This window comes from Antechinus flavipes, chromosome 4 (assembly GCF_016432865.1).
Source record: "Antechinus flavipes isolate AdamAnt ecotype Samford, QLD, Australia chromosome 4, AdamAnt_v2, whole genome shotgun sequence".
Taxonomy (NCBI): Eukaryota; Metazoa; Chordata; class Mammalia; order Dasyuromorphia; family Dasyuridae; genus Antechinus; species Antechinus flavipes.
In genome coordinates this window covers 218,844,143-218,866,975 of record NC_067401.1, presented here as the reverse complement: position 1 = coordinate 218,866,975, position 22,833 = coordinate 218,844,143, and the positions used below count along the sequence as shown (strand labels likewise).

Genomic DNA, 22,833 nt, shown 5'->3' with positions numbered 1-22,833 from the left:
ATCATTATTCCTTGTACATAGAAAATGTTTGACAAATATTTGTTTATTTCATGTGAAGTAACAGCAAAAGAAGATATACAACAGTATTTATAGAGATTGGGCTTGACAGGATAACTACTGCCTTCCCCCTTGTCTACAGATGATTTAGAATGAAGCAATCAGTGGTTTGTATCTTCAGAGCAAACTTTACTTTTGAAAAATAAGTGTACATTAAGCTAGGAAGATAGATAGGTTTTGTGACTAAAGGGCCTGGGTTTAAATCAAATCTAAAAAAATTACTAATTATAAGACAGCTAGATGGAACAGTAGACCTGGAATCAAGAAGAATTCAGTTAAAAGTTTAGCCTCAGACTTTTGCCTGCCTTAGTTTATTTTTCTATAAAAAGAGGATAACCAAACAGCCCACCTCCCAGGATTATTGTAAAGATAAAGTGAGGTGATGTTTATAAAATGCCATATTAATTCTATCTATTGTAATTAGTTGTATGACCACAGGCAATTTATTTAATTTCTCTGTGCCTCAATTTCCTCATCTGTAAAATGGAATGAGAGTTCGACTTTATAGTTTTCCAATTCTATATTTATGATCATAAGAAAGAGTCTGAGAAATTGGAGAAAGAAAAAAAAAAGCTTACATATATAATGTAGAAAATCCCACATCTGATTTCTCTTTGCTACAGACATACTACTTTTAAAATCATGTAAAAAAAAATACAAGAATGTAATTTAAAAAGCATTTGCTAAAAAAAAAAAAAAGTTGATAAATACTTACTGTGGACAGTCTAGGATACATGCTAGAGGATATATAGTTTAGATAAAATATAATCTCTGAGTTCTAAGAGGTGAGAGTCTAGTAAAAGGCAATCTGAACATCCACAAAAAGCTAGTTACAAGATATGTTCTCTAATAAAGGTCCCAGGAACAAGAGTCCTGGGAATAGCAGCACCTTCTTTCCCTTTACTCCTTTGCTTCTAGTCTGACTCCCAGGGGAGCAACACTTGTGGAGAATAGGCCCACCATTTCTGTTACCACCCACACCAACTACCAGACAACTGCCTCCAGTGGTGTTGGCAAGCCATCTTGGCTAGAGCAGAAAGGAATCCTTGGGGAGAGACAGGAATGGCATCTGCATCAAATTATTATTCACTGTGGTTGTTGTTCAGCTTGTGATACTATTTAGGGTTTTCTTGGCAAAGATACTGGAATAATTTGTCTTGAGGAAACTGAGGCAAACAGGGCTAAGTGACTTGTCCAGGGTCACACAGCCAGTTAATATCTGAGACTCGATTTGAATTCTCCTCATCTCTAAACCCAGTGTTCTATCTACTGTGCTACCTAGCTATCCATAATATGTAGGTCTTCTCTATTATTCTTAGACCCATGCTGTACAATGGGGCTCAGATTTTTTCTACTTATAACCGCTTTTGGCCTGAGATATTTTAACATGACCCTAGGTATATAGGTATATAAAATAGGCTTACAAATCAAACATTTAATGATAATAAGTTATAATTTCACAATCTCCACATTCAGTTTTGAGATCCCTTATAGGTTCTTAAATCACAGTTTAAGAAGTTGGGCTATAGAATATAACCTATTTTCCCTATAATTCATACATTAGCCTAATTCATTGAGATAGTATAAAGAAAAATTAATTTATAATTACAGCCAAAACCAAAGCTGATTTAAACTATCTGACTTTGTTAAAGACTTAATCAAATCTTTGTCTTGGTCAGTGAATTAAAATCATAAATACTAAGAGCTGGAAGGGACTTTAGAGGTCATCCTCCTCATATTACAGATGGGCAAAATCATCATGGGAAATTCTGTCACCAGGGGAAGGTTCAGTTAGTGGGTGTTGAGGGAGAATAATTTTCTTAGTTGAATGAAGTCATAAAGACAATTCCCAGCAACTCCTAGGAATAAGCAGATGGTGTGGGTGTAAGCCACAGCATTGAGCTGGAAGAGAGATTAGAACTCTATGGCTTTTCATAGTGTCTGTGTAGAGCCACAAGGAAGTATATCCCTTTGGTGTTGGTGGCCTAGGACAAAATCATAGTTGCCATACCCTAGTTATTGTTCTGTAGATAAGAAAGCTGAGGCCCTGGGGGCTCAAGTGCTTTGGTTGAAGTTGTAGAGCTACTTAGTAACAGAGCTGAAGCTAGTACCTAGGTCTCCTGCCTTTTCTAGTTCACCTCACTGTGCCATATTATATCTTCCTCTATACTTTGTGGCATAGAATATAATTAATTAATAGGCCTTAAGATACAATATAATTTAGAGTGATATAGAATGATGAGATCGTTTTGTAGATTTCCATTGGGTAGAAAGGACAGTCAGATTTGTCCAATTTATAGTACAATAAAAAAACAAAAACCTGATTTTTTTTAATGAAACATAAATAGTTCTTCTCACTAAATGCACTGTCTGTTCCTTTCTTCTCTCTTAGGATGAAAAGAAAGTTTTATTCCTGGGAGGAATGCATGAATCTTCGGGAGGTTAAGGTATTTGTGTTAATGACTAATTTTCAACAGTTTGTCTATATAAACTAAACATGATTAGTTGTTTTAACCACAATCTTAATTTTCCATTTATTAAATGTTATTAAAACCTCTTCCCCCAAAGGACACGTTGACAATTCAGTACAATAAATATAATGATTACAAAGTATTGTATTATTATCTACAGTAATAAATGAATTCTCACTAAGCACAAAGCCCCACACCTATATAAAAATTTTACTATATAATAAACTAAACACATTAGTTCATTACATTGTTGGAATGCTTATAGCTAGTTTTTAAATGAAGGTTTATTATTAATATTTATGAAAATTTGTTGTCAGGATGTATAGATATTTTTCTTTTTTTCCAACTAAAATCTTCATATCTCTTTTTAGTTTTTCCTCTCTTCCTCTAATCTTTTACCTTTTTCCTTCTCCAAAATGACTTCCTGTAAAATATAATCATAATCAAGATAAGTATGTATTAAATTTTTAATAGCATTTCTTTGTTTTTTTTCCTTTATTTTTCCCTTTTCTAAGTGAAAGCCCTGATTCAAGCACTCATTTTTCCCAGAATAGTTAGCAACTCATTTTTTCCTTGCCAAAATAGCTTTTCTTTAAGTTACCTAATTTAAAATGAAAATTACTCTTCTGTTGTCCAGTTTCTTAGTTTGCTTGATTCACAGTATACTTCTGTCTTGACATAACTATATACACATCTCTATGTATTTTCTTTAAAGTGTGCAGTGGGAGGAGGAGGAAGTTAAACCCAAAGCCATGTGTTATCAAAAATTATCAGTACAAAGTTCATCAAGGTGAAATCAAGTATTCTCCAACTACATTTTTTTCATGGAAAGGAAATTGTGCTGGAACTCCTTCTTTGCTAGAATGAACCTACAGAAGCTTTCTTAGCATGACAGAATTGATTCTCGAATATTTACAATTTTTCAATACTTACATAATTTTTATTTTGACATTATAATCTTTTCCTGATCCTTCAACATGCACACTGGCAGTGGTTGGTTAGTGGCAATGAAGAAGAAAAGAAGAGAAGTCCTTTGTGCTGTTTCCCTCCCTAAATCTTCATCTAAAACTGAAAGTCTCCAACTTCATCTTCTACCCAACCCCACTACTCTATGCTGATTGGAAACAGAAAGGGGAAAGAGAAAACATGATGAGATGTGGAAGACAGGGAGGGAAACAAATCCTGTTGTATCATTTCTTTTACTCTCTCTGTCCCTCAATTTCTTCCCTACGCCATGTTCTACAATTACTTGGATGTCTTCTAGGCATCTCAAACTCAACAAATCCAAAACCTGCTTAATCCTTCTGACTTTTCTCTGTGATGCCATCATTCATTCACATTCTATTTTGTATCTGGGAACCTTGTCCCTCAAAAACCTTCCAAACTCTTCACAAACCCTTCAAACTCTAGGAGCTTAAAAGTGGGAAGGTCTTACTTCAATTACCCAGGTACTGAAGTAGGAGTTAAAATGAAGATTCATTCATTCAATGTTTACAATGTACAGATAACACTATGCTTAAGAAAATATAAAATATAGATTAAACATAGGAAAGCAATAGTATGGCCTTCTAATAACTTATAGTCTCAGAGAAGGATAAGACATAAGCACATTAGAAATTTACAAAGCAAATTGATATATAAGGGGTCATTATCATCTAAAATGATCAGAGAAGGCTTTTTGAGGCAATTAGCTTTTGAGATGAAGTTTAAAAGGAGATAGAAATTCAACAGGAAGAGAGGAATGGAATAGATGTGCCAGAAACAGGAATAGAGCATAAACAGTGAGAGGAAAGTATAATAGAGTATATTAGATGAGGAAAAGGAGTGATAGAAGAGAAAAAGGATAGACAATAACAATAATAAAAATGAATAAAATTAGACAAGCCTTAAAAGCTTGTGTGGTATTAAATTGTGGAGAGCCTAGAGCATAAGGCAAGAGGATTTTCAACTTTTTTTAGGTCGTCATAGAAGGCCAAAGAACACTGAACATTTTTCAACAGAAGAATGATCTAGATCTATGGGTAAAAGAAGAAAAAAATTATTCTGATAGAAAAGTAAAGAATGAACTAGAGGGAAAAGGGAGTAGAGATGAGTAGAGATATATTTGTTATAACACTTTTATGATAAGCTCAAGTGAGTAGTGATAAGAGCCTACTATAGGTTTGAGGCAATAGAAATAGTGAATGGTAAACAAAGTGAGCGATGACCACTGAGATTTTGTTCGTTTTATTTTCATTTTAATAAGCATTTATTTTTCCCATGCACTCCAACTTATAAGGAAAAAAAGAAAAGAAAAATAAGACCCATACAGCAAATATGCATAATCAAGCAAATAAATTCCCATATTGGCTGTGTCTAAAAAATATGTCTCATTCTGCTCTCCTGAAATAACTTATCACCTTTTTGTCAGGAGGTAGGTAGCAAGCTTCATTATCAGTCTTGTAGAATCATGATTAGTTTTTGCATTGATCAAAGTTCTTAAGAGTTTTCAAAGTTCTCCTTACAATGCTAATCTATACGATGTCTATACAATGTAACTATATAAATTATTCTCCCAAATCTGCTTACTTCACACTGTATCAATTCACAAAGTTGTCCGAGGTTTCTCTGAAACTCTCTCTTTCATTGTTTCTTATAGAATTCATTGGAAACAGTATTCCTAAACTGCATTTATAAACTACAATTTATTTAGCCATTTCCAAGTTGATGGGCACTCCCTTAGTTCCCAATTCTTTGCCACTACAAGAAGTACTTGTATAAATGTGTTCTTGTGTATGGGTCCTTTAATTCTTTTCTTGTTCTACTGTCAGCGTAAGTCTAGTATTGGTAATGCTGGGTCAAAGAGAATGCAAAGTTTGGTGACTCTTTAGGCATAGTTTCCAATTATTATTCAGAATCACTGGACCAATTCTACCAACATATTTACCAACAATGGACTGGGGCAAATTGTGGATTTGAGGTTCATTTGCTTATTGGTGGTTGTTGGGGCTGTGAGAGGGATTGAGATTGATAAGAGAGTGTATATAGAAGAAAACCAGTGACAGGGTCTTGGGAAACAAAACTGTGGAGAAAGTGAAGGGAACAGAGATGAAGCAATGAAGAGTGTTATAATCCTGAAGCCTATCTATCAACAGGAGCCTACTATGTGTCAGACACTTATTACTTCCTGGGGTAGAAACAGTTTCTGTATTGAAGGGAGTTTGATTATTTCAGGGGAGATATTACATATACACATATATGTATATAAGTATGTGGATGGAGATATAGATAAACAGGCAGACAGATAGCTGTATGGATAGATACATAGATAGCTGGTTGGATGGACAGAAAGAGAGATAAATAATTGGATGGATGAATAGGTAAGTAGATAAGTAAATAGATGGATGGATGGGGGATAAGTGGGTGGGTAGACAGACAGATAGCTGGATGGATAAATAGATCACTAGATAGATAGGTAAATAGATAGACAAGTGAATGGATAGATGGATGATGGATAGGTGGGTGGGTGGACTGACAGACAGATAGATGGATGGATAGATAGATAGGTAGACAGACAGACAAATGGATCAACAGACAGACAGGCAGATAGAGAGATGGAGCAATGGAGGGAGAGAGATTGTGGAGAACAATCAATACAAAGGCAAGGAGACAGAAGCATCATGTGTGAGAAACAGCAAGAAGGTCAGTTTGGCTGGGCCTAGAGTATAGGATAAGCCCAGGATTGGGGACCAGACCTATAATTTCATTGATATGAGTAACTGTCAGATAAGAAACTAACTCCACTAATGAAAGTCAGTACATTGTTTCTGCAACTTTTGTCAATACACAAGCATTTATTAATCATCTGTGTGAACATTGTCTTATAATATACTCAGATCATTGAGAAGCTAAATTAATCACCCAAGATTATATAACCAAGATATGTCAGAGATGGAATTTGAGCTCAGAAAAAATGTATAATGAATATAAAGTAAGGTGGGGTTTGGTTGTAAAAGGTTTTGAAAAACTAAACAAAGGTGTGTGTGTGTGTATGTGTGTATTCAGCTATTAGAGAGGAAGGAGTACATTCCAGCCAGTGCAAAGACTCAAAGATGGAGAATTAATGCAAATATATCTCTCAAATTATAAAGAGAATATATACAGTTTAGTACAAGGTAGTTTGGGAAAGAGACTAGTGATTATGGGAATCAGGAAAGGCTTCATGAGAGAGGTTATGCATAGTGTCCTCCTTTCTTCTTCATTCTTTATGCATTACTTCCTTCCACCCACACTTTTCAATCTTACCAAACTTTTCTCTGTTCCTTAGCCAGACATTCCATCTTCCATTCGAATATAATAAATTCCTTGATAGATAAATATTTTATATTTATTCCTGGTGCTTGGCACAAAGCAGGTGCTTAATAAATTTTTTTTTTTTGGTTTTTGTTTGTTTTTTTACTCTTTGGTCCAGCACCAACTACCATTTTTTGCTAGATAAAAACTTGTTGTTATTAATGATAGCTAACATCTGAATAGTCCAGAGTTTATCAAGCTTGACAGGATTCTTTAAAAATCTTTTTCAGAAGAAGCCCCATTTGAAAATAAATGACCCATGCCCTTGATGTAATTGTTCTACTCTCTGTTCTATGCCCAATAGAGCCCAGTTTCCCAAGGGGAGGAAGGAATTCCATCCTGGAAATAGCATTCAGGAGAGTTGTATGAGTGCACACATATGTGCAACTCCACACACAAACATATATACATATATACATATGGATGAAATTGGATATAGCTTGCTCCCAAGCATTAGTTCTTCTCAAAAGTTTAATTTGTAGGAATCATTCTCTTCAGCTTAAATAAGCAATCTTAGCTTAGAAAGTCCTCCTCCGAGGCAACTCTTTGCTTGAAAAAAACTTTGTCCATGACTTCATTTGTCTCTGAATTAATTTTTCTCTGCACTGTCTCACTATTCTGAAATAGTAGGTATATTGCCTATGATCTATTTTAAGCCAACAGGCAGAAAAAAATGATTAGAAACAGTGAAGGGATTAAGTAGTCATTTGCAAATTGGCATTGTTTGTGCCTGTTACCCATGGAGCACAAGGAAACCAATCCAGGAAGGAGGTAGAATCAGCCAGCCAGTTCATGGCATTCCACACAGGAGGAGCAGGTTGAGCCAAGCATATGAGGCTGAACTGCCAGGAAAGTGCCTTGGCAAGAGTTTGTTTTTTAGGGATCAGGCCTCAAAGGAGAGTGGTTTTGCTTTTTAAAATTTTGTTCTTGTAAAAAAATAATAAAAAATTTTTGTTCTTATTCACTACCACCTTTTGCCTCATTTCCCAACTAATAATAATACAAGTACCATTTCCACCCACGTGCTGAACCCTGGATGTCTTCCTTATTACCAAGTTTCTTTCTGTGCTCATATCTCTTTTATTTCAGTATTTTCTTCAGGAAAAAAATCTGAATTTCTCCTTTTTCTTAGAATGACAGAGCCAGTATGGCATAGTGGAACAGGGACCAACAACTAAGAATCAAAGAGACCTGAGTTCTAGTGTGGCTCTATCACTAACTGTGAAAACTTGGAAGTCATTTTATCATCTGGACTTCAGTTTCCTAATCTGGAAAGTAAGGGGTTTGGATAACCAGGTATTCCCTCTGGTCCCTTTCAACTACGATATTCTATGATAACTATGGGGGGGAAATCCAGTGCACTTCATAACATTATTATTAATACATTTGATCCTCTTCTATTAGGGGAAAAAAAACCTGCAAAAAAAAAAACCAAACTTTTTTTATTTAAAGGATTTACTCAGCTGGCCAAGATTAATTTGTTTTTGTTTTTTTTCAGAGAGGACCAAATCCAGAAAGAAATAGAAAATTAATTTATCTGACAGGTTTTAGTGACAAAAATATGTCTGACTTGTTGCTGTTTTACCAGGCTCCTGCTGATTAAAAAAAAAAAAATTAGTTTTAGTTTTCATCATTAAACCAAACAGGTGGTGTAGACTGAATGACTAAGCAAGCAGAAGACTGTACCTTGTATTCTAGGCTATTCTACTATTTCTGAATACTTGATCCCCTCAAGACCCATCTGAACCAGTCTACCAACATGAGTGCCTTCTCTTTATCCTCTTGACCCCCTTCTCAATACCCATCTTAACTGCTTGACTGATCACACTGTTTTTGAGTTAGATAACAGTAATTCTTCAACAAATGATCACGAGGCCCTAATGGCTATATCCTGCTGTTACCCTCCAAGGTCTTCTTTCTCCCAAGATCCCTATTGTAAGAGTCATCTGGGGGTAAATTGCATCAAGTACTAAACTTTGGAAAGAAAAGAATTCAAATCTTACCGTAGATCCTGGCTGTGTGACCTAGGCAAATAACATAACCTCTTTTGACCTGTTTCCTCATTTGTCATAACATCTACTGCACAGGATTGTGAGATTCAATGAGATAACCCATGTAAAAGCTCTTTGCAAATCTTAAAGCACTGGCTCAATGCTAGCTTTTATTAGCACTGTCATTATTATTGGACCTATGGATATAACCTAAGAAGCCTGGAGCTTACTAGCTGTCTTGGTTATTAACTTTAGGGATTTCTGGACCTTTCTATCCATCCTGAAGCCAGACTTTCTTTTACATGTGGTCTCTTTCAATTAGAACTTGATCTTCTTGAGAATAGGGATTGTCTCACTTTTTATGTTTGTATCCCCAATACTTATCACAGCATTTGGCACATAGTATTTTAAAAATAATTTTCATTAATTCATTCTCTTATTAACTCATTATTGTTTATTTCTTCTACTTTTGCTGCTTTTTCACGCAAATGGTTTCTCTCATGTCACTCTAGAGTCATGTAAGCTCTCTATCTCTATCGCTCTCTTTTTCTGTCTCAGCTCTTTTTTTTTCCTTTCTTCCTTTTTTTCTCTACCTCCCTCCTTTCTTCTTCCCCTACAGTTCTAAGTGTTTCCTGCATGCTTCATAGAACTTGAGAAGGGGTAGCACAGTACATGAAGTAAAATACACAGAGGAAGATGGAGGAAGACTTAAGAATCTGGCCATCTGCCTTGACCTCATTCAGCCATTCCTACTTCAAAGTATATGCAAACACTTAGCTAATGATCTCAGCAGGAAGCAGCTGCCATATCTGCAGCTGGGGGAAAAAAAGGCAGCTTTCTTTATTGGCTCTTCTCTAGTTATTTCCAGATTCCTACATCTGGAAGCAGTCACATAAGCTTATAATGCAATGCTTGGTGTATTGTCTAGCATATAATAATGGGTATTCTGTAGTGGTTAAGGACCAAGTAAGTATTTTACAGTATAAATTGTCAAAATCTTTATTCCAAAGAAGGTTATTAATGATTTTCTAGAAACATTTCCTTCAAAAAATGCCCATTTATAATAATAACCAAACTGTATAAATAGTATTTTTGTGGCTAAAGAATTGTAGCAAGAATTCTTAACCTTTGCTCCAGAATCTTGATTTTAAAAATATTTTGCTAACTATATTTTAATATAATTGAATTATTTAATAATCCTATGTATTTTATAAATTTCAAAATATTATTCTGAGAAAGGGGTTCATAGGCTTTACCAGACTGCCAAAGGGGTCTGTGGCACACACAAAATAAGGTTAAAAAAACCCCTCAAAATATTCCTAAGTTAGGGTACCAAGATATATTGGACTTAAGTCAGAAAGGGCTGGATTCAACACATATTTTAACAGTTGTTTATGTGACTACAATCAAGTCACTTCTCTTAACCTTAGATTTTTTTTCCTAATTATCATTTTGAAATTGACTCTCTCTGTTTTGTCTAGACTTCAAGTTCAATAATCAGTCAGGGACTCAGTCCTAATATCGATCATCTATAGAAGCTTTAAATTGCTCTGTTTCTGTGGGTTTGTCCTTTCTTACACAGCCTGTCTTCTCTATGTACACTTATCACATAGGTACCAGATTTAGTGTCAGCACCCAAACAGCCTTCACTATGCTGCAGTGTAAAACTCCTGACCTCAAGTGATCCACCAGCCTCAGCCTCCCTTACCTCTACCCTCACTAATTTCCTTATTTGTAAAATAGTGATAATACTTGTATTACCCATCTCAAAGATTCAAATGAGATATGTGTGATATGTAATCTTTAAAGCCGCTTATAAATATTAGATGTTAATAAGTAGAAGATAAAAGAATATATTTTTCTAACCAAATCCTTTTTCTTTTTTTTTTTTTTCCCTAGTCTTTAAAGAAGCTGAACCATGCCAATGTAGTGAAACTGAAAGAAGTTATCAGGGAAAATGATAATCTTTATTTTATTTTTGAATACATGAAAGAAAATCTTTATCAGCTAATGAAAGAAAGGTACAGTTTGGGGAATTTGTTATAGAAAGGTTGCTTTATTTTCTCTGCTTTTACTTGGTTAGTAATCAATCAATCAGCATTTCTTAAACATTTCCTGTTTGATAGGTACTGTGCTAAGTGCTTTATAGAGACTATGCCTCTTGCTTCTCTTTCTCCCTTTTAATAGCTAAGTTACTTAGGCTGAGACTTATGAAACTTCCTATTATTTGAAAGACTTAAGAAGAGACCAAGATTATATAGGAAAAGATTCAAGATGCCATAATAGATGTCCACTTTAAATGGACTGTTTGCTAGTGCTTATTCAAAGTATATAATCCAAATGAACATGTCATTATTCCCAAGAGAGTAGGCACAGCTTTATTTTCTTAGAGACTACATACATCCAAATTACCCTCAAATTCTGTTCAATTTATTCATTGTTAACATATCTAGTTTAGTAAAAAGAAATTTACTTACTTTGCTGATCTTAGGTAATGTAATTCTTAAAGGCCATCTAGAAACTTTTTTTTGTGTCAAGAATTCTTCATCTATCCATAGTGGTAAAAGTAATCTTTTTCCATTCTCTTCTAATTTGTTTATGACATAGCCTTTTATGTCTAGATGATATATCCATTTGGAGCTTTTTGCCATATTAAGATGAGAGATGCCTTCAGCTTAATTTCTCCCAGATTGTTTCCCAAAATTTTCTTGACAGGCTTTGTTGAGTAATAAATCCTTATCCTAATGATTTGTGTCCTTGGATTTAGTGAACACTGTGCTCCTATGTTTCCATTGCTTATGAATCTTGCATACCCAATTTATTCTACTTATCAAATTTTCTATTTAAAAATTTTATTTAATTTATTCTGAACTTAAAAAAATAAAAATAATTCTTTTCTGAACTTTAAACACCCAATATACTTAGTATCTCTATATACAAAATAGAATGTAAAACTGTGAGTCTGTTATATATAACTTGCTATTCCTTTTAAGTACAATAAATCCAACATATAACTTTCAGAGTTGCCTTGGAACTTGACTATGTTTTTCCCCCCATCCTTCTATTCGCTTCTAAGCATTATAAAAACATGTTTTAATGATTCTATTTTCTTTTTTTTTTTCATTTTTCTTTGGCAACCCTATAACCTTTCTATTTCTTTTAATTAGTATCAAATTGTTTTGATGACTACTGTTTGATTTGTGTAGTTTAAGATCTATAACTTAAAAGTTACTCTGGAGATTCTTGATCTTTTGTTCTTCTAGATATATTTTTATATAAAGTAATTCTTTTGTTGTTTATATACTATCATCATTTTTATTATCTTGGCATGGCCTAAACATAAGTAATTAATTTTTTTTTCCAAATTATTTAAGTAATATTTTATTTCTTTAAAAGTTTTTGTAGTTATGTTCATGTGCAAAAGTATTATTTTTTAGATTTATTTTAATTCACTAAAGTTAATTATTTCAATTAATTTTTAATTGAGTCTGAATTCTATAGATAAACCATCCTTCATCTGAATAAAGTGAAACATTTGTTTGTATTTTTCCTTTACTTTATTTCTTCATTTTCTTATTTTTTTCTTATTGCTATAGCTAGTCTTTCTGGACTATAGCAAATAATAACAGTGACAATGGATAACTTTGCTTTATCGCCAATAATATTGGAAAGACCTCTAGTGTTTCTCTATTCTATAACTGTTATTTTAACCTCTTCTCAATTATTGTTATCAGAATTTGGGAACAGAGAATATATTTGTATGTGTTAACCTAGACTTATAACATGATTTTTCTTTCTCTACCTAATACAGAAGCAAGTTGTTTCCTGAATCTGCTATTAGGAATATCATGTACCAGATACTACAGGGTCTTGCATTCATCCACAAACATGGTAAGTCATTTGAGGCAATTATTCTTTTAACTTACAGTAAAGTGAATTATGTGAATATATGTGGAAAGCATTGGTACAGGAGGGCTGAAGCATTGTTGATTGAGTTTTGAGTTTGTCACCTTCCTGATTCCTGGATTTCTCAGCTCAATATTTGTATATCTGTAACCTCTAGCATCACTATTATTTTTCTACATCCAAGAGTTATTACTAGTTGAAAGCTACATGGCTTATTATTGGGGAAGCCATAGAATTTATGGTTCTTTAGGCTCATATATATTATTTAGAGCACCAAGTCCTCTGATTTTGTACATTAGAAATATAATTCTTTTCATCTTTCATTTTAAAGTCAAAATTGTCATTGTAGTTTTTCATAAAATCTCAAAGATTAAAAAGAACCTTGTAATCAACTCATCCAACACACAATAAAAGAAGAATCCCTTTTACAACAAATTTAACAAATGATATCCAGAATTTGCTTGAAGAGCTCAATTGAAAGGGCAATTCTTCTAGAGGTAACCCATTTCCCTTCTGGACTGCTTTGCTTATTGGGAAGTTTTTCAAGCTTAGAGTTGCCTCTTTGCATAGTAACAGTGCATCATATCAGCCATCAAGCATTTATTAAATGCCTATAATGTTCCAGGTGATGATGATACAAAGACAAAATTGAAGCTATCTCTGTTCTCAAGATATTTTTAATCTCTTTAAGAAATCAACACATACACGTACAAAAATAGACAAATGCAAGATAATTTCATGGGAGGTGGCAACAGTGGTTCAAGTGATTCAGAAAAACTTCAGGTAGAAAGTGGTACTTGACCTGATCTTTGAAGAAAGCTAGAGATTCTAAGCAATGGAGGTGAGGAAAAAATGCAATCCATATCCTATAATTCATATCCTATAATATGTTAGTCCCTCATTATTCAGCTGATGGTCATCCACTTTGTCTCTGTATCCTTTGCAGACTTCAGGTACATGGAAGGTGTCCTGTGTGAAATAAACAGGAAGCTGTCCATCCAGGTCCTGATATATGAATGTCTTAGTTTGTTAGCCTTGTCTGCAAAAAATGGATAAAACATATTCTGGTGTGTAGATGCTATGCTTGGAAACAGAACAGCTTAAATTCAAGTCCTGCCTTTGAAACTAGATAGCTTTCTGACCTTGGGCAAGTCATTTAGTTTTACTACAGTTTTTGGCAACTCCCATCAATTTATTTATTAAGACACAAGATTGTTCACAATCTGCTGTATGGAGGGAATTCCCCACAATGATAGTTCCTTATTCTGATAAAATCACAGATGGCTCATGTCTTTGTGTATTAATAAAGATCACAAGAAAAAGCAATCTGCCAGTTGTTGGTTTTTTTTTTTTAATATTGTGATTACATGAGAATTGCCAGGATATTTTTTTCTCAACTTTATTTTTTCTTTCTTGATTTTGTGTTGTAATTATTTCCTCATTTTAAGAGTAACACCCATCCTTGCCCATCTCCAATGAGTCTTCCCTAGAAATTAAGAAAAACAGTTAAGCAAAACGATTTCAACCTCTGACAATATTCTCTACCTACAATCCTCCATCTCCCCTATCAAAAAGAAAGTGCGGTATTTCTTCATTTCTTCTCTGGAGAAAAAATTGGTCAACATAGTTAAACATTGTTTTACTTATTTTTATCATTATTTTCATTTATATCATGAAGCTTTTTTCCCTTAGTCCTGTTAACTTCAATCTGAGTTGATACTGATAATAATAATAAATAATAGTGTTTATATAGATCCTACTATGTGCCAGGTACTGAACTAAATGATATATCAATATTAACTCATTTTATCTCCTCAATAACCCTGATAGATTTGACTTTTATTATCCTCATTTTACTGTTGAGGAAACTGAGGCAAAAAAGAGGTTAAGCAACATTGCACAGACTGTAAGTGTCTTGAGGTTGGATTTAAACTTGTCTTCCTCACTCCACACCTGGAGCTCATCACAGAAGCCTATGTCTTCCCATATTTCTCTGAATTCCTCTTACCGTGGAGTACAATGGAGCATCACAGAATTGAATTATATGTTATTATATATTATTATATAGAAGGGGGTGAGGGGAAAGGGAAGGAGAAAAGTTTGAAACACAAGCTTTTGAAAGGGTGAATGTTGAAAGCTATATTTGCATATTTTGGGGGGAAAAGCTATTATTAAAAAACAAAAAAAAATTAAATGTTATTTTAAAAACAAGGAGAGGGAAAGGAAGTCAATTTAAATAATATGGAACTTTTGCAATCATTCCAATTAATGAGTATGTATCCCTTGGATTGAGTATGAGGTGGGAAACAAGACTTTGCTATTCCTGCATTAGTCTGCATAGCTATGTTCATTTAAGTGGATGCATGCATATCTCTACCCCAAATGTTATTCTATAATCTCTTCCTCATCACACCTATAGACAATCTATTCATTCTGCTTAAAGTGATAGTGCAAATGAAAGGGACAGCCTTTCCTGACTTTCCTAACATTCCTGATCTACTCCAAGACCCCTGCTGTATTTTCTTTGAATTCTCTGGGCCTTCTCTTGCTTCATGGTACAGCAGGGAGAAATAGGTATGTGATTGTGGAACCAAATACACATTAGGAAACAAAGTTAGTAAAGATGTCTATTGATTGGGGAACGGCTCAACCAATTGTGATATATGAATTTAGTAGAATATTCCTGTGCTGTAAGAAATAATGAAAATGATGGATTCAAGAGGAGCTTATGGAGTCTTAAATGGCTTGATGCTGAATAGAGAAGGCAGAATCAGGAGAATAACAAAATAAACATAGTTTTACTTAATTTTATTGTTATTTGCATTTATATTAATTCCTGATTCCTGTATCATTGTGAAGCTTTTTCCCCTTAGTCTTACTAATTTAAATTTGAGTCAGTTGATACAACTAATTTATTGTTTATATAGTTTATATAGATCCTACTGTATTTCAGGCACTGTAATAAATGCTTTATCAATATTAATTCATTTGATCTTCCCAGTAATCCTGGTAGGTAAATTTAAAAAATAACAGCAACAATGAAACTGAATGCTACAAATTGTAATGATCAACTGTGGCCCTAAAGAAAAGATATGGGAAGATACCCTTCTTTACTTTTATTTGCAGAGATTGTGGACCATGAGTGTGGAACAGTGTTCATGAAATTAGGCTTTTTTTGATATGTTAATTATATTTTCTGAATTTTTTTCTTCCTATTTTTTCCTTTATTATGAAGCATTATCTCTGGGAGGGAATGAGAAGAAGGATACAGTAGGAAATATAGATGATGTAAAAATAAAAGATATCAGTAGCCATTTTCAAAAAAGAAGTCTCACTCCACACACACACACACACACACACACACACACACACAGACAGATACATGCAGATGGACTTAATATGGTTACTATGGAAACTATTGGATGCAAATTGTATTTATCATGACAGATAAAATATTTAACATGAAATAGACAAGAACCAAGGCTTCTACTCACAGATTTCTAGCGACCCTCAGGGTTATAATCTAATCACCTTATTTAATAAATGAGGAAATTGAGGCCCCAGCAGATAAAATGATTGCCTGTAGGTAACAAGTAGCAGACTCCAAATACACTGCCCTTTGCACTGTTCCACTCTGTTGTAAATAGAAGAAAACAAAAACTGGCAGGCACAGGAAAATGAATTGTTATGGAGAAAAATACTCATGAGGGCTAAACTACATTCAGGTTTTTTTTTTTTTTTAGCTGTTCCCCAATTCATGTACACCAATTTTGTTTCCCAAGATGTTTTTCCCTTTCTTGTTGCTGTTGTTCTAAACCATAAGTGGCAAAAAAATGGACCCAGGTAGGAATGAGATACTCCTAATTGGAGTACTCTTTGGGTTTAGGATTTAAGCACTTATAGTGGCCTAGAATCAATAGAAACTTGCTTGAACCAAGGCAGACATGATCTTGGAGGAACTTTGTGCAATACATGTAGAGAGTAGGTACAAGCCCCAGGGACACTCTGGGAGTTATGGGAGATCTGAACCTTCACCAAGGACTTGGATTTGAGGAGAGTACCTATGAATTCTAATGAAGGTACTAATAAAATAGTGATAACAGCTGTCATTTATATAGCACTTTAAACTTCACACACTTGTAGGCACTGCAAATTAAGAGTATCTGATCCTTATAGGGAAGAACCATTTTTGATATTTTTCATTCATTTTTAGTAGTGTTCAACTCTTTATGATTCATTAGGGGTTTTCTCATCAAAAGATACTGGTTTGCCACTTCCTTCTCCAGTTCATTTCATAGATGAGGAAACTAAGGCAAATAGGGTTAAATAACTTACCTGGAGTTACATAGTTTGGTAGTATCTAAGGCAGATTTGAACCCCATTAACACTGTTTTTAGATGATTGATTTGCAACCAATTCATGCTTTTAGATTATTTGCTTGGACTTGGCATTTTGAAAAGGAGAAAAGAGACAAGGGGACCCAAAGAACTAGATCTGAGAAATTAAACAGATAAGAACCAGTTGGACTCACCTGCAAAGTCTATCAGCATTCATATGTTTTGAAGCATAAATGGCAGATGAAAAGTTACATTTGATTCCTGGACTTGGGAGAATGTAGGGGCCAAGGAACAGTTAGAGATAGAGCCTATATATGGAGGAACAAACCCACTTCTTGCTCTTCCCTTATACTTTCAGTTCCATGGATACTGCAGGTCTGGGCAAAGTGCCTCAACCCTCTAGAGATCCTGTGTTTTCCCACTTGTAAGGGAATTTTTTTGTTTATTTGTTTTGCTTTTTTTTTTTTAAATAGTATTTTTTCCCAATTGCATGTAAAGATAGTTTTTAACATTATTTTTTTGGTAAGTTTATGAATTGCAAATTTTCCTTTTTTCCTTCCTCTCTTTCCTCCTCCGCAAGATTACAATCTGATATAGATTATACATGTGTAATCATGGGAAACATATTTCCACATTAGTCAGGTTGTGAAAGAAGAAATAGAACAAAAGGGAAAAATAACTGTGAAAAACAAAAACAAAAGTGAAAATTATGTGCTTTGATCTGCATTCAGATGCTTATTTTTCATCATGAGTCTTTTGGAATTGTCTTGGATAATTGTATTATTGCGAAAAGTTAAGTCACTTGTAATTGATCATCACACAATGTTGATATTATCATGTACAATGTTCAAGGAGGTACTATACATTTAGAAAATTCTCTCTGGGAGGTAGAGGCCTATCAGAGAAGGAAGGAAAATTGTCTTGACTGTTTTAGAGCATAGGTGTAAATATTTTATATTTTTAACTTTTAGTTAGCTAAATAAATCCTCTCTTGTATTGTAAATGTTACTAATTTGACAGCTTTCATGAAATATCAGGATCTTTTTGTAGCAAAGATCTTTATATTCCAAGGAAAAAATGGGCAGGAGCAAAGAAAGCCAAATACTATTTTTTCCCAAGGAAAATCAACTGTAGTGGTATGTTCCAAGGAGATACAAGTGCCTAAGATGGAACCTAGTTCTGATTCATGTAAACAAGAGTTTTTTCTGGCCACAGGTTACTTGCAAAAAACTGTTCCTGATCTATGAAAGATGGGGAATGGGTACATTTGGAGCTTTTTGATTAGTTTTAAGATTTTAGAATAACAAACCAGTTCCAATTGTTCAGTAATGAAAAGAGCCATCTACACACAGAGAGAAGACTATGGTAACTGAGTGTGGACCATAGCATAGCATTTTCATTGTTTCTGTTACTGTTTGCTTGCATTTTTGTTTTCTTTCTCAGGGCTTTTTTTCTTTCTAGATCCAATTTTTCTTGTGCAGCAAGATAACTGTATAAATATGTATCCATATATTGGATTTAACATATATTTTAATATATTTAACATGTCTTGGACTACCTGCCATTTGGGGGAGGAGGAAGGAGGGGAAAATTCGGAACAGGTTTTGCAAGGGTCAATATTGAAAAAATTACCTATGCATATGTTTTGTAAATAAAAAAGCAATAAAAAAGACTTTAAAAAAGAGTTTAGAATAAGAAAATTAGGAATGGGAAGATATGAACAAGTTATAGAAGTTCTTTCAGAAGAATTTAAAAGGAAAACCAGCTGATAGAGAGGAAAGGGCATTGGATTTGGATTCAGAAGGCATGAGTTCTTGTGTGACCTCATCATATTATCTTTCTAGACCTCAGTTTTCTCATTTTTAAAGTGAAAGATTTGGATTAAATGTCTTCTGACATCCTATCCAGCTCCAAATCTTTAGACCAGAAACATCAACCAGTAGAAATGTCTACATGGAGTTACTCAAAGTAATAGATGCTTAGTGGGAACGTCTACATTATTTGAATTTATTATTCATTTGTAAATTTTACTACTAACTTTTGTTTTTTGCAAAAGTCATTTCTAAATATGTCCCTCCCATTAATCATTGAAACTTTCTTTATAACGAAGCAAAACCTACTGACAAAAATGACATTAACATCAAATAACAATATATAAAAATTTCACATCTGTAGAAAGACAATGACATAATAATAATAAAAATGACAATGATGATAATGATAGCTAGTATGTATATTTATATAGAACTTACTATGTACCAGGTATTGTCTAGGTGATTTCCAAATATTATCACATTTGATCTTCACAACAATCCTGTGAAATAAGTACTGTTATTATTATTCCCGTTTTATAGATGAGAAAACTGAGGCAAAGCATGTTTTAAGTTTGCTCAGGGTCACATAGCCAGTAAGTGTCTGAAGAGACTAAGGTCTACAAAAGTGAAATGATTTGCCCAGTTAGCAAGTATCAGAAGTGGGATTTGAACTTTGTTCCTGTGACTCCAAAACTAGTCTTCTATTCATTCTACCATATCATCAAAGGTCATAGCAATTAGTAAATAGGAGAGCTTGGATTTGAACTCAGGTCTGACTCTAAATTCAGATTTCTTTTTACCACTTCCTCAGATATATGCAACTTGATAATAATTCTTATCCCTTATTGTTATGTTAAAACTTGGTGGAAAAATCAAGAGCAGAAGGGCTTACGGAGTGATGCTCTCCTGGGTCCCATGCTTCCTCGTTACCTCTTCCTCAGTGTGAGAAAGTACACCCTGCCCCGGGTGAATAAGACTCCTTTGAGAGAGCAGAACTGTTCTACAGTCAGTTGCCATAGCTGTAAGTACATGTCACTAATGTGTTTTTTTCCCCACTGGAATGAAAACATAGCCTTACTTTAAGGCCACTGAAAAATGTCAGAGCACGTGTTTGTTGCTAGCATTAAATATGTAAATTGTCCCACATGACCACAACCTGCTGGCTCATACTGAATCCTGAAGGTTCTCATGAATGTAGGGAACACTGTTTTTTATACTCTATTGAGAGTAAGCTCCCATGTAACCCTAACTTGTTGAATAACCTTGAAGAAGACATGTAGAGAAGCAGTGGAATCACATGATTTGGATTTAGATCCTGGCTCTGCCACTAGACTTTGTGGACTTCAGCTTCTTCCATTTATAAAATGAATGGATTGAATTATTATTTATCAATTGTTTTCCAGCTCTCTGGCTCTCCGTGGCCCCATTTGGGCTTTCCTTGGCAAAGACACTGGAATGGTTTGCCATTTCCTTCCCCAGTTCATTTTTCAAATGAGGAACTGAGGCAAACAGAGTTAAGTGACTTGCTCAGTTACACAGTTAGTAAGGAAGATGAATCTTCCTGATTAAGTAATTTTTAAGACTTCCAATCTCTCTTCTTTCCCTAAGTCTTCTCTGTGCTTTAGTTCCTTTCCATTTATGTTGGGAATAATGTCTGCATCCTTCTTTCTTCTCAATGATGTTGTGGATGTGAATTGAATAATGTAATTATGGAAATACATCTCCCTGGTAAGAGGAAAAGCATATGGAAAAGAGATGTTGGTATTTCTATTTACAGAAAATACTGTAAATACAGAAAATTTACTGTAAATAGAAATAACAACATCTCTCTTCCATAAAGTTTGCAGTGGATACCTTTTGCTACCAGCACCTTCCATCTGATGTGGAATTGTGAGGGAGGGGTGGGAGAGCCTGCTCTTTCAGTTGGCATTTTGCTTGCCTGGTCATAAATAGAATAACTACATGTATTAACTTCCTGCCAGGATAATAGGGCATATTCTTTTATTTTTCAGCATCCTGAAATATAAAACTATTGTCAGTCAACATTTCTTAAATAATAGGAGCTTTTCAGAGCAGGAACAATTTTTACTTTGTTATTCAGTAGTAGCTGATAGCAAGTGATGAGGGTGACTTTTCCTAAATTTGATGCTCCTAAGATGCAAGCAGATGTATGATAATGAGAGACAGCATTGTGTAAGGATGTATGGGGTACTCCAGAAGGACTAGTGCCTTTGGTCTGAGCCCTTTTCACAGTTTCCCATCTGCTTTTGCTATCCACCTAGCACTCAACTCTCATTTGTGTCTTCAAGAAGCTGTAGTGTGAAGTGACAACAAGACGCTATTGACAAATCACTTAACTTCCTGGTTATTATTTTTTTTCAATTGTTTGATTCTTCATGACCCCATTTGGAGTTTTCTTGGCAAAGATACAGGAATGGTTTGTCATTTCCTTCTCCAGCTCATTTTAAAGATGAGGAAACTGAGAAAAACAGGGTGAAGTGACTTGCTCAAAGTCTCATATATAATAACTGTCTGAGGACAAATTTGAATTCAGGAAGATGAATTTTCCTGACTCTATTCACTGTGCCCTTAACTTCCTAGAACCCTAAACAATTTTATTCATTGTGACATTTAGCTGCCTTATTTTATGGATTTATAACTGAAGAGGGGTTAAATAATTTGCCCAAAGATCATAAAATATAGTGGTAGTCATAGTGATTATAAATGGGATCACATTGCCATGTCCTTTCTCATAGCAACTCTGACACGAGGGCTTACCCAACCCTTTTCAGGGCAGTTCATCCACTTTTGGTGTTCACCTGTTACTCAACTCCTAGTTGTGTCTCCAAGAATCAATAGCATACACAATGGCCACACCTTGGTAAAACCATTTCAGCAGATGGACTAAACCAGGTTGAGAGTAATTGAGAGACTTCAGACCAGAGGTCCTCAAACTACGGCCCACGGGCCAGATGCTGCAGCTGAGGACGATTATCCCCCTCACCCAGGGCTATGAAGTTTCTTTATTTAAAGGCCCACAAAACAAAGTTTTTGTTTTTACTATAGTCCAGCCCTCCAACAGTCTGAGGGACAGTGAACTGGCCCCCTGTTTAAAAACTTTAAGGACCCCTGCCTCAGACCATGCAGTGACTGCTCAAACCATGCTTGTGAAGACTTCCTCTGGTGGAATGGGCAGATGAGAACAATTTGTTCTAATGGTCATTAAGGCAGCTGAAGCTCAAACTTACAGCATGATCAGACACTGAAGATGTCAAGGTCATTTACTATATCCTTGGTCATTGCCAGTGGACTTGACTTTTGTCTTGCCACTGGTCTTGGATTATTTAGGAAGAAAGAATGAGGCTGAAAACTTTTTACAACTCTTTCTTATTTAAGTTCAATCAATCAAAACTTGCCTCAGACATTTAATATCTGGGCAAATTATTGAATATTTCCATGCCTTGCTTTTCTTGTCTTTCTGATGAATTTAATGGTTTACCTGTAAGATCCTTTAGAGCTCCAGATTTGTGATCTGGATCCACAATGCAAGTCATCATTAATAAGGGAAACCAAAGAGTTCATTGTCCCATCTATGTTGCACTTAAGGCCATTAACACATGAACAATTTAGCAATTCTGTCTTACAGGGAATGAGACTGAGGGAGAGATCTTGGATCCAGTTGCTGCTCTTGAAAATTTATAAGCATGGGGGAGTGGTGGACAAAAACACACACACTGTTGTATAATAGAAACAATACTGGACAAAAGCCCAGATAGCCAATGTTTGTCTCTTTCTACTTGCTGTGTGATTTCAGGTTAATCACTTGGTGTCTCTGAATCTTGACTTCTTCATTTTTAAAATTAGACATATATAAATCCTTAGCTCAACTTCCATCATTAGTTTATTGGAAAAAGCAAAGTAGTGT

The 22,833-nt window shown here is 34.6% G+C and overlaps 1 protein-coding gene across 1 annotated transcript in view; it reads left to right on the top strand.

Annotated features, from left to right (window-relative positions):
• CILK1 (ciliogenesis associated kinase 1) overlaps nucleotides 1-22,833 on the top strand; it is an 83,483-nt gene that overhangs the window by 22,973 nt on the left and 37,677 nt on the right. The window contains 3 exon segments of the mRNA XM_051997158.1: nucleotides 2,450-2,504; nucleotides 10,751-10,872; nucleotides 12,663-12,742. Of these exon segments, the coding sequence (XP_051853118.1) occupies nucleotides 2,450-2,504; nucleotides 10,751-10,872; nucleotides 12,663-12,742 (257 nt within the window).